Source organism: Oreochromis aureus, linkage group 18 (assembly GCF_013358895.1).
Source record: "Oreochromis aureus strain Israel breed Guangdong linkage group 18, ZZ_aureus, whole genome shotgun sequence".
Classification (NCBI taxonomy): Eukaryota; Metazoa; Chordata; class Actinopteri; order Cichliformes; family Cichlidae; genus Oreochromis; species Oreochromis aureus.
The window spans coordinates 26,374,788-26,387,702 of record NC_052959.1 but is presented as its reverse complement, the minus strand read 5'-3'; the positions used below and the strand labels follow the sequence as shown (position 1 = coordinate 26,387,702).

Genomic DNA, 12,915 nt, shown 5'->3' with positions numbered 1-12,915 from the left:
GGACCACCGAGATCTCCGAGGTGGCTGATATCCAGAAATCCTACCAGTGGCTGGACAAAGCTGGACTGAAAGACAGCACAGAGGCACTAATCATGGCAGCACAAGAACAAGCTCTGAGTACAAGATCCATAGAGGCTGGGGTCTATCACACCAGGCAAGACCCCAGGTGCAGGCTGTGTACCCTCCACAATCCAGCACATAACAGCAGGGTGCAAGATGCTTCATCATGGAGCCCTTGGTGGCCGGCATTTGTACAGGAACATCTGTGCCTATAACCTGAAGTTGCTGTCATTGGGACCCCCACATCGTGATGGAGAATGACCGTCTTCCTGTTTGCACACGGACAAAATGGTGGTGGCTTCTGTTTAGTCTACCAAAACTATGTGATCGATTGGTTCCGCCATATCAAGAAGGAACACGAGAAGCTGGAGAAATACCAAGTATCAGAGAAGAGCCGAGAGGATGTGGAGGGTGAAGGTAACGGTGGTCCCCGTGGTAATCGGAGCACTAGGCTGCGGTGACCCCAAGCTAGGCGTGGCTCCAGCAGATCCCGGAACAACATCGGAGACTCTCTGTCCAGAAGAGCGCAGTCCTGGGAACAGCTAAGATACTGCAGGGACCTCAAGCTCCCAGGCCTCTGGTAGAGGACCCGAGCTTGATGCCCGCCCGCAGGGGCCATATATATATATATATATATATATATATATATATATATATATATATATATATATTTCTGCAACATACAGACATATATGTTACTGCAGTGTACCTTAGATGCAAGATTATTATATGCATAAGTCCAAGAGCAAGGAATTTTAAGCAAGTCCTCATGAAAGCTTCTCTGATCTGGTGTCCAAACAACACTTATAATACCTCTGGCGCTGCTGCTAGAACCACAGTTGCTCAGTATGAGAATTCTGCTTTGAATTCCAAATCATTACCTGGTGAAGCATCAGTGTCCCCTACAGAATCAGCAGCTTTTAAGGATGGAGCGCCCCTTACTGGTGGCCGAAGGCACCAAACCTCATTTTATGCTCGAATAGTTAGTGTGTGACTTCATTGTTAAAGGTTTCATGAAAGATGATGAAAGCAACCATAATAACCACTTTATACCACGCCACCTCCCGTCTTTAGGGATGGATATGATACTTCTTATTATTTTCTTTATTTTGACAAAATAATGGGAATACATGTTGATTATCTAACGATTCAAAACTGCCATCATTAGTGACATGATGCTTTTAACCCCAATGTTGTGTTAGGTCAAATTTGACCAATTTAAAAGTTTTACCTCCAAAAAATGTAGTTAACTTATCAGACTGACCTATGATTCCATGCCTTTGTCCACAAAGAAGATTTCCTGAAAAGAAACAAGCAAAGGTTGTGGTTCTGGAGATTGATTGGAGGTCTCAGGGACATAAGATGATAATTTCTTCATCTCCTACGGCCTTGGTCAGGAGATGTGTCAGAAGCAAGTGTAGTTTTGGGATACTTTCCTCGGTGCACAAGTAAAACATTCCTGGTTACTTTTGACCAGGAACACAACAGGTTACATTATGTGACTGTATAAAACTTTTTAGATGGTTTCAAAACAAATGTTCATTATAATATTGACCCAGAGTAGTCTCTAATACACAGTATACCGTTTCATCCGATTATTTCTTATAATCAACATAAGACAGAAATTATGTTTCTTAGAACTCAAATTCAAGACATATAAACTCAGATTAATGAGATTAATAAAGTGGGAACACAAAATTGTTTGACACGAAATTAACACAACATGAGGGCTAAAGTCAGCTCATAGGTCTGTAGTCAGAACACAAAAAATGACCCACTTTCTTTCATTGTTAAGAAATGCATGTTACAGAATAAGCATTGTATCCAGTAGGACATGCTCACCTTCAAAGACACACTGAAACACATAAATGTGTGTTAAAGGCAAAAGTTTCTTCAGCTTCACAATCAAGCCTCATTCTTCCTTTATCAGAGGGCTGTGGCGACCCCTACAGGAAACAACAGAAACCAGAAGAAGATCAAGTTTGTTTTATCCTTTTCCTTGGTATCATGGTTTGGAAGTTTATCTCTAAAAGAACAGAAAGTAGAAAGTTACTCAACCAAAATGTTAAATCGTCTAAGAGGCTGATTGGTGAGCCACAGCTGAACCAGTCATCCTTGTGCAGACAGTTTTACTTGACGACTCTCAGCCTTTGCGTAGCGACTTTGAGTTTCCTGCTTCTGGAAAAAAGGTTTTTAGTGCAGAACAATAATTTGTTCTAGGATCCAACACTCAAATAAACAAATCATAGCTCTGCTTTGCTAAATTAAGTCGTTAATATTGATTTTTTTATTTATTAATTCATTCAGCATTTTGTATGTTACCTATCTGTTGACTGTGTTTGTATATAAAATATCCACATGGCATGGATGCCTCACTACTGCAGATCAAATCTAACTGGTTAGCTTGGTTAGGTTTGAGGCCTACAAACAACAGGAAATAACATGAATGTGTAATAAATTCAACATGAAGGGTTGAGGTTGTGGATGTTGTGGAGGAAGTAAAAGGGAAAAAAAAGTAAAACAAAGTATGCATGTAACAAATTTCATTAAGGCCGGGCCTAAATAATAAACTCCAATTTTATCTGGAATTCTGGTTAATTCATTGTGAAGCTGTTGCTCCTTAAAAGGACGTAAAAGGACAATTAACCTACAATTAAACAGTAGCTCGAATCTGCTTTGGGTTATCAAAGCAGAATTCTTGCACTTGTGACCTGTTTCTAATTTGTATTCAGAGAGAGAGAAGTGGGTTTTGGCTGGTACGTCAGGAAGCCGTGTGAATACAAACCAGCAGTTACATAACAGTATGTAACAGAACACTGGCTGCTCTGTACAGCTGCCAAAGCAGGTATATAACACAGGACACGCTGTGATATAGTGAACACATAAACTCTGGCATGCATACATTATACGTGTATGAACCTGTCATTTTAAAACCATCTGGTTTTAAAACTCTTTATTCACTAAAGCTATGTTCACATGCATACAAATGGGCTGCCATTTAACTTGTACTTGAAGTACTCTTCCTCATTATTTTGGAAAAGTGTTCGGCCTTCCTTTTGTAAAAACATCAAGTTAGGATTTTTACTTAGTCAACACTTTAAAGAATGACTGGTGCTTAAACAGTGCTCGCCAGATTTTGGTGAAATTTGGGGCAACACTTGCAATGATCTTTAGGAGTTTAGACCCAATGTTTGTGGTAAAACCCATGGAAAATATTCACTAAATCTCATGAGCAATATATCCTCCGTTTTGGAACATATACTTCTCTTCTAGTTCCACCAACATCTGCAGTATGTCTTCTCTGAAGTGTAGTATTTCATTATGTAAGAGCCCAAGGGCAGATTTAGTGCTGAACTCCTCACTACCAATGAAATGAAACGTTTTAATGTTAAAGAAGCCCAGCCCTTTTACCCAAGTGTCCCCTCATGCCTGAGAAGTGCATGTTCAGCCATGAGCAGAGGAATGGTCGCCAGTCGTGACAGTTCATTTCTGTAAGCAGCAACAAATAGCAGACTGACAAAATAATCTGAACTGACTGAAAAATGTTTTTTCAGCTCTTTTGACAACAACTTACACTCATCTTATAAATATATGGCATTAAAAAAGGGAACATATCAGGACACAATTAAAAATAATTCTCAGCAGGTTCTAAACTTATTTAAGTGCAACCTCAGATGATTGATGGTACATGATATATTACAGTGTTATTATATATCCAAGAGAAATTCAGCAAAAATGCTGAGTGAAAAAACTAATTACAACCCACCATTCAACCATTCTGTTTGCTGCACTGCTTGGGATCATTTTCCTTTTGCAGGGCCCAAGCTCTATGTGACTGTAGAATACTTTGGTATACAGTGTAGGTCATGGTCAACTCATTAACCGCGAGGTGTCCAGGTCTTGTGTTTACAAAACAAATCCAAATGCATCACCCTCTGTACCTGACAGATGACTTTAAAAAAAAAAATGTCCTGAGAGATATAAAGATAAAACCTTAGAACTGAAAGTGGGTTTACTTTTTCTTTTCTTTTTTTTAATGACTGACTCGCCTTGAGGCGACTGTAGTTGTGATTTGGCGCTATATAAATAAAATTGAATTGAATTGAATATTTATAGGAAATGATTGCAAACTGTTGCTTAAAAAAATTCTGTCTTTCAGTTCATACCTCCAAACACAGATCGGTGATAAACTAGAAATTTTCATTGTTTCAAGTACATGAAGAAATGCCTACTCTTACCACGTGTGGCTAAGTTACTCTGGAAAGTTGATTTTCCTTTCCCAACCATTTGTCAACAAAGTGTGTATGTGGTAAGCTTTCTGATCTATGACAATTTATTTCTTCTAATATTTCTAGTAAATACTAGAAGAAAATTAAAATATGCCGGATATTGTGTAGCCTATGGCCAGTCACGTGCAGGGCGATTGCATCAGCACCAAAAGCTGCACGACCACGTTCATGAATGGGGTTTGGTGCTGCCTTCAAGTCCTGTGGGAAATTCGTCCAAAGTTTTAATGCTTGTTCAAAAAGCTAAAGAATAACTCCCAACATCTTACCTTCCATCTCCTTTTCAAATAGTATAATATTAACATCCCTCAGAAACATTTGCTTGTTTTTGATCCCGTTATTAAAAATGTTGTTGTTCTTTATCTATCCCAAAGTGGGTATATTCTTGTGGCGCAGCAGCTAGTTTCATTTGGGTGTAAAAACACGCTAAATAAAAGCTCGAGAAAGTTAATAAAGTGAGGTAATATAGAATATATGAGCTAAGTAAGTACATTTAAATGGTTTATAATAAAAGGCTAACAAGTTTAACTCATCTTAAAGGAAAATTATATATAATTAATAAAGAATGTCTTACAGTTGGTATATTTGGACAAATGCGTATTAATAATTTGTAGTTATTTTTTCAGTTTCATTCTTATGTATTAGAGGTGTATTTCAGTCAAAGTGGGAGCAGTCTCACTAATTTCCTCTTGTAACAAAAACAGAGGACGGATCCCGGCTACTCAAGAGGCTGCCTCGTGTGGATTTTTGTCTTAATTCCCGTCAACACACCCCCTTCCTTATGTCGACGCGCTGTATCCTGAACGCAGCACCTATTGCTATGACTACTTGTGTTAACCAGTGCATCAGAGGCACACGCCTGTGGGTGGACCAATCAGAGCCTCCGATGTCATGCTATGCCAGCAGTGACATAGAAGGGTGGAGGCGTAAACCTAAAACCGGTCCCACATCAGGAAACCCGGATAATACCGACAGGACTCACTCCAACACAGAGCAACCTGCTGACTCCATCTGAATCACATTCCATCATGTCCGACTTTATCTCTGGGTGAGTGAACTATTCGTACTTTCCTTTTTTATTCGTATTAAAGACTAAAGACATCAGTGTGTGATTAGAACTACTCGTGTGGGCAGACTGTATTTGTGATGTATTAATCCCTCAAATACCAAACACTCGCACCTCTGGCACACGTTTTCTGTGTGGAGGCTGGATTAACTTTGTGTAGTCCATCACCGGGTTTCTATTCTGTTGAATGTGTATAGCTGCTTCTGTCGAACATCAATAAGGAAACTAATATCCTCGAACTGCTTAATTACGGTGGTCCTAATGTAAAAAAAAAAAAAAAGAAAAAAAGAAAAAGAAAAACTGCCTGAGGCTTTAACATCTCTCCGCTCCGCTGGCAATTTTCCTGAGTTCTTCCGCAGTCTTTGAAAGCGCAATTACGCGCGGAAGAGCTACAACGTGCCCACCGGCACTGATGGATGGGGCGGAAAAACCCCACACGAGATCCTCCGTGACGTCACTGCAACCCGCTGTCCCATTACTGGCACAGGAAGGTGGTTTATTCACAGTGAACTCACACTGTAATCTCCTCGTTGCCGTAATGCTTCCTTCATGTCGCAGTTTGTTTCATTTGACCACATATGGGACCAATGAGGTGTCCGTGAGTCGGCTACAGGCTCCACCACCATCACATAAATGTGTGGGCTGGGTTAGTGACGGAGCGCACGTACCACGTTGGAAGAGGAAAAGAATGAAAACATTGGAAACGATTGAACAGAAAGATTAGAATATAATTTCTGTTTGTTTTATTCTGTTTTTTATGTTGAGTGCGTAAAAAAAGAACATCTCTTCACTTTCCCACGATTTCTATATTATTATCGTTTTGTTATCCTTATATAAAATAAGGATATACTGCCATTATTATAGTGAACATTACGACAGATTTCACTGCGTGTTGTACTCTTATAACTATGCATGTTACAGATAAAGGATCTTGAATCTTGACCTGGTTAAAACACCGGATCGAAGTAGCATCATTAATAGACCCACTCTACCACCTGGGCCACAGCTGGTCCAACAAATACAAAATCAAAAGGAAAAGGATTTTTTCCAACTACTGTGAAGCTTCTTTCTGAACGAAAAAGAAGGTCTTTAAAGGGCTTTGGGGATTCAAAGGGCGGGATTAACTCCCAAACTCCTCCAGAGTCTTCAGTTATTCTTGTGGTAATTACACTGTGGTGATTTTAATTACAAAAGCTCCACTTGGGTGGGTGAGTGGGGGAAGGGTTGGGATGTTTTGTACCACTAATGAAATGAAAGATATTTAAAACTACATGTGATATTTCCATTGGGGATATGCATCCACTCTACAAATCAGTGCCTAACCACATGTGTCTGCATCTACTGCATAGGATGAGGGGGGTGGCCAGAGGGCAAGCATGCAGTGAAGCTAATTTGGCAATAATTGGTGTGTAATAGGCAGAATAAACAAGTTCTCTGATGCTATCTTGTTGCCCCTTTTTATGCTAATATTCAGTTTGGATGTGTTTTAATGAGACACTTCCCCAGTCTTTGTTAATGTCTTATATCGGATGAGCTTGTTAACAGCTTACTTTGATCCGGTTAAAGATAAAGTGTTTGTAGAAAAGAGCACAGACAGGTTAAACAATGTTTGGTTAGTTTTTGATTAAACTATTTACTTTTGGGTTTTTTTTTTAAGGTTTTATGTTATTTCATTGGTTCTATTTCATGTGGAACAACCTAGTGGCTGTAATCAAGTGGCTTTACAACACTTTATTATTTATATAGTTAAAAAACAGTGATATCCCTCAGGAAATTAACAGGGTTATAAGTAAAGTTAAAGGGTTGTGCTGGTGGGTGAGATCAGGGCAAAGAAGGCAGAAAACCGTCAGTGTTGATGTGAGAATTGACTCCTTAAATGTACAGACAAACAAAACTGAACAATAAAAAGTGCATCGATGTTTGGTTGAGAAACATTTCATACTGTTTACATCACACAGGCATTTCACTCAACCACCTGACCGTGACACACTGTATGTTTGCACAATAACAGGAAATTAAGTGTGTTTGTACATGTCTTTTCAAGACATTCATTTCAGCTCAGGAACTGTACAGGATGCTCCTCCTTACAAATTCCATCGGCTAAAAAGGCAAATCACTGTTATTTCCTGGTAAAGGAATGCTGTATGCAGTATGCATTTGTGTGTAAGAAGACTAAAGGCTCTGTCTCAGACCTCTGAGATAAATACTATAAATAAAAACTGACTTTGTTTGGGTGTCCGCACATGTTAGGTCACGTTCTGTTTTGTAGCACTGCATAACTTCATGTTTTCATATGTGACCACACACACTTGGCTGATGTGTTTTTTTTTCTCTTGCTTTCTAGCGTCAGCTATGACGAATGCAAGACCACAGCTGATTGGCTGCTGTCAAACACACAGGTGCGGCCGATTGTGGGAATCGTGTGCGGTTCAGGCCTGGGAGGTCTGGCTGAAATGATCAAGGACCCGCAGATCTTCAAATACAGCGATATTCCCAACTTCCCCCGGAGTACAGGTATCCACAGCCTCCAGCTGTATGGGGAACACAACTGTTGGTGTGTGTGTGTGTGTGTGTGTGTGTGTGTGTGTGTGTGTGTGTGTGTGTGTGTGTGTACATGTTTGTGACCTTTATTCAACACAGTCCCATGGCACTTTATGAAACAGTCATAAGATATAATCTGCTGATTTTTTTTATTCTTGGACATGAATTTTCATTACACTGCTCTTAGAAAAGGGTGAGTTAATCCATATAAACTGTTTAGTTAGAATTAGGAAATACAAATACTGGATTAGGTGTAGAAAAAGATCATGTTTTGGGTTAAAATATAATAGTTGCCACTTTTCCTACTTTTAGAGCTTCATCTTTTTGGTTGTCAAATCCAGCTTTCCAACTGTGCTGACTCATGACTACTTCACACTTTGCCATAAGATTGGGCTGTTGTGAATTGCACTGGGTGTCTAACAGTGTGTGTGTGTGTGTGTGTTGCAGTGCATGGTCATGCTGGCCGGCTCGTGTTTGGAACACTAAAAGGGAAGCCATGTGTATGCATGCAGGGCAGGTTCCACCTGTACGAGGGCTACCCCATCCAGAAGGTGAGTAGAGACAAAAAGCTAACAAGGGCACTAAAAGCTTGTCGTTTTTTTGTTATCAGAGTCTTCTGGTCTAGAGCAGGTTCTTCCATTTAGAGGACCTTCCATATCAGTCTGACAGGGTCAATAGGTTGTATTCAGTCAGAGGACAAAAGGAAACCTGAGGCAGGGATGGGGAGAGGAAGCACGCAGTCACAGTCATTTCTGGATGGCTGAACATTGTAAATGTTCTGTATCGATACTCCACACCCGATGTTAGCTTTGTGGTTTGTGAGTGTTAGCAGCACTTAAGTCCCAGTACTTTAAACCCCTGTAGTCCGTATCATAAAATGCTAAATTAAAGGTTTGTGTCCCTCACACAACACAGCAGATATTTATTCTAATGTACGTTTTACCTAATCGCACAATAGAGATGACTTAGATTTGTTTTACAAGGTTTTAGAGAGATTTGCTCATAATATACCTCCAATCATAAAGATACAAAATGTGGATGATACAAATAAAATTTTGTCTGTACTCCAGAAAGATTTGAATAAAAACATTTTAAAAACTCAGCAGGAACTTTTTCCCCTCAGACACTGGTCAGGATTATACAGGGTTATCCACAGGCTTTTCTGTCCAGTGTTTACAGTGGAACAGTTTATCTAGTAGAAAGTTATTCCCACAAAAAGTGCCAGCTCGGAGCTTTGCAGACACACACAGCTGCTGAGCATCTCAAATCTAAATCTCAGGTTTTTAAGGCTTCTGGAAGATTACTCAGTCCCAGACTGTTGCTGTGGAGCACATGGAGACTAAACAATGAGAAAATTAGTGCTCTCTCTGACTTGGATGGCTCCTTAAATATAATATTGATCTAAGCTTGTTATGTCCACTGCTCTCGGGAGAAGACAACTGTCTTCAGGTTATCAGTGTAGGAAATTTCTTTGTGTCTATTGTTACATCAGTGTGTTAAAAAATGAAGGTGAATGTGGCAAATCGATAACTGAGAGCAGTTTCCTTCCACACATTTCATTTCTCTTGTGTTATCCAATGTTCGCTTTGCATGAGGTTTGCTTGTTTGTCTTATAATGTTAACACACGTTTTTTTGTGTGTTTTATATTCACTTATTCCTACTAGATCACATTGCCCATGCGCGTCTTCAAGCTGATGGGCGTAGAGACGATGATAATGACCAACGCAGCCGGAGGCCTCAACCAGGACTACAAAGTGGGGGACATCATGGTCATCAAGGACCACATCAACATGCCAGGGTTTGCTGGGGTCAACCCACTGTGTGGACCCAATGATGACAGGTAGGTGGAGGTGAGGGAGGGGTAGAAGCAGATATTTAAGGCAGCATTTTTTGGTTTGAAGCTTTTCTAGCTAATTTTTTTCTCAGTACATTAAGCATTAAATTTTGCTGTTCCAGTCATTGTTAACATTTCCTTGTAGCTAGGAAAGTCAACCAGTCCACTATCAGTCTAAGGGCTGTGCACTTCTGTTGTTATAAATAAAGCAGGCTGAATGTGAACCTGTGTAACAAGAAGCGGTGGAGAAGATTTCTTCTGAATTAAAAACAAACTGTTATTAATGAGCTGTTCTTTAGCTCAGTATAAACATTTAGACAGACAGACCGACCGCTAAAATCATTAACAAGACCTCGGAAAATGCCTCACCCTGGTGCTACACGGTGCTACACTCTCAATGTACACATGGTTGAAATTTAGTCACAGTAAAAGTAGCCCTGGGGCCACAAGAGAGTCACCTTTTGGACTTTAGTTTGTTCAGGTTTAACCTTGGTACAAACACATTTACATGAATGTTAGAAAAGATGCGCTGCAGTAACAGAATTTGCTCATTCTGTTACTTATTTTATCATAACTGACTATTGTCCTCCTAAAGATCGCAAATTTTATGTTTGTAAGCAACTCTTGTTCCCCCAATCATTTGGTTAAATATTTCAAGTGAGCGCTACACTGTCACTGTGCAAACAGCTGAGCTGTTCTAAGCTCCCTCCTCCACCATGACAAATGTGCATTGTTGAGCCCTCCTACACAAAACTGTGACTCTTCAGACCTTTAACAACAATAGGCATTTGATTTTTAGGGTCAGCAAGCATGCCTGTTGTTTAGGATGGCTTCACACTGGAGGCTTTGCATGACACTTTATTAATGCTGGCCACAGAGCCAGGGTGAGACATTAACAACTTAAAACTATGATCAGCTTATGTTGGTCTATTATAATGAACATAGCACAAGAGATGCTGAAAGATAAGACAATTTGACTGATGAAAAATATCCTTTGTGAGCTTTTTATCTTCTCATGAGCGCATTAAAAAACTCTGAGTATCTATTTGTTGGGTAACTTCAGTATTGAGTCATAGCTGTGTAGATTCCTGTCTTTTGTTGTGTAGATTCTTTTCAACACTCCCGTTCTCCCTTCAGGTTTGGCTTGCGTTTCCCCTGCATGTCTGATGCCTACGACCGCAAACTCCGGCAGCTGGCGCACGACGTGGCGGCAGAGCTGGGCTTTAGTGAATTTGTGCGCGAAGGTGTGTACTGCGTCCTCGGAGGCCCCTCCTTCGAAACCATCGCCGAGTGCCGCATGCTGCACATGCTAGGCGCTGATGCTGTCGGTGAGTTTTAAATGTTGCTCTCTCACACAAAAACACATCGACTTCTGTTTTAATATTTCTACACGCCTCATGTTGTCCTTGTCCCAAATCATCAGAACTACAAGCAGAAATCTTTTTGAATGAGTGGAAAATCTCCCCAATTTTAATATATACATTAAGTTTTCACAAAGGCATAAAGGATTACCAAAAGCAAAAGGATTATTTTGGGAGTCAGCCCTATTACAGTGTAGACACTGATACACATCATAGTACGATACACAGGCAGGTAATCTTGTACCAGTCAGGTAGAACTAGTTCCAAAAGGGACTGTCAAAAAAAACTAGCTAAGCAAGGAGAAACAAAGGCTCTAGTGTCACAGCAAACTCATATAAGCTAGTAAGGAATCAAGGGAATGGTCAGAAGACATGGTTCTCAGTCAGAAAGGATGGATTTCTTGCTCTAGGATGGATATTAGTTGCTTATTTAAGGAGAAGAGTTCAGATAATAGTCTTGTTCAGGATGGGGGGTGAAGCAGAGTTCAAAAGTAAAGCAGTCAGTTTACTGGTTGATCTAGGTTCCTACTCTCATCTGTGTCTGCAAACTGTGTGTCGTGGCTGAAAGAATAAAATCACAGATCCATGTTTACCCTGAGAGATAAGGTGAAGAGCTGTGTTACTCATGGGGAGCTCAGGATTGGTGCTTGAGCTTTTAGGAGGCCTGTTGAAAGTCTTATCAGATTAATCTACTTGTTAAAGGAGCTGCTTTAACATTTTTCTCACTAAGCTTTAATCGATTAAGCAGTCTCTTTTATAATATGATACGCAGAAAAGGCCATTTTCAGAAGTAAGGCAAAGGAAAATTCTTGTTAGGGACCGTAAAACACAAAAAAGGCATTTAATGGATAAAATAATAATCAACATATCAGCATACTTCTCGCAGACGAAACGTCTTATCCCTCTATAGAAAAAGATTGCCCCCAAAACTACCTCCAGATGTACAATACTAAATAAAATCTGACAATTAAACAATTTCATATTTGGTCTTCTCGTTTAAGGATAAGCTTTATGCCATTTAATTAAGGAAGCATATTGAGAACGTCAGTGTTATAACTTACCTTTTCAATTTTTAATGCAGGGATGAGCACAGTACACGAGGTGATCGTCGCCCGCCACACCGGGATGCGCTGCTTCGCCTTGTCTCTGATCAGCAACCGCGCAGTGATGGACTACGACAGCCACGAGAAGGCAAACCACGAAGAGGTCCTGGAGACGGGCAGGCTGAGGGCCGAGCAGATGGAGAAGCTGGTGTCCACCATTGTGGCTCAGCTGGAGCACAACATCAATAACTGATAGATGACCTGGTGGCCACCATCACTGCACTTGATCTCTGCATCACAGCTAGAGGATTTCTATCAAAACGCTTAAAGAAAAAAGCAATTTTTAAAGCACAATGCTTGTAGTATGATGAACTGCTTTCTTAGCAAAAACATTTTAGTCTTATGAGCTTGGAAACTGGTCCACACATGAGCTTTGTTTACATTTACACTGTACAGATACTGTTTTAGGACAAAAGTTCTCAACTATTTCCTGTTGTAGTATACTGTACTCTATACTGTACTCTGCAAAGGGATTCAGTGAAACAGTATCGTGTTATGAAACCTAAATTATTAATCTATTTATTCTCTCATTCTCTTACATTCCCTCACGTCAACTATTCGCTAATATGAAAAACAAATGATGTTCACATTTTTTTTATTTAAGAGGACCAACTCATTCAGCATACGTTCCTGTCAAATTGACAAAAGTGGTAATAATGTTCCT

General features: G+C 40.0%; 1 protein-coding gene across 1 annotated transcript; it reads left to right on the top strand.

Moving 5' to 3' along the window:
- Positions 1 to 5,247: 5,247 nt before the first annotated feature.
- On the top strand, positions 5,248 to 12,915 carry LOC116326705 (purine nucleoside phosphorylase-like). The gene is made up of 6 exons (XM_031748097.2): positions 5,248 to 5,394; positions 7,757 to 7,926; positions 8,401 to 8,504; positions 9,619 to 9,794; positions 10,926 to 11,116; positions 12,230 to 12,915. Exons 1-6 carry the CDS (start codon positions 5,375 to 5,377, stop codon positions 12,442 to 12,444), a joined length of 876 nt encoding a protein of 291 aa, XP_031603957.2. The 5' UTR covers positions 5,248 to 5,374; the 3' UTR covers positions 12,445 to 12,915.

What these genes read in the sequence shown, in the direction of transcription:
- LOC116326705 (XM_031748097.2), top strand. Translation starts at nt 5,375, where the DNA reads ATGTCCGACTTTATCTCTGG. An exon ending in ATGTCCGACTTTATCTCTGG is followed by an intron (nt 5,395 to 7,756) that starts GTGAGTGAACTA and finishes CTTGCTTTCTAG; the next exon opens with CGTCAGCTATGACGAATGCA. An exon ending in CAACTTCCCCCGGAGTACAG is followed by an intron (nt 7,927 to 8,400) that starts GTATCCACAGCC and finishes TGTGTGTTGCAG; the next exon opens with TGCATGGTCATGCTGGCCGG.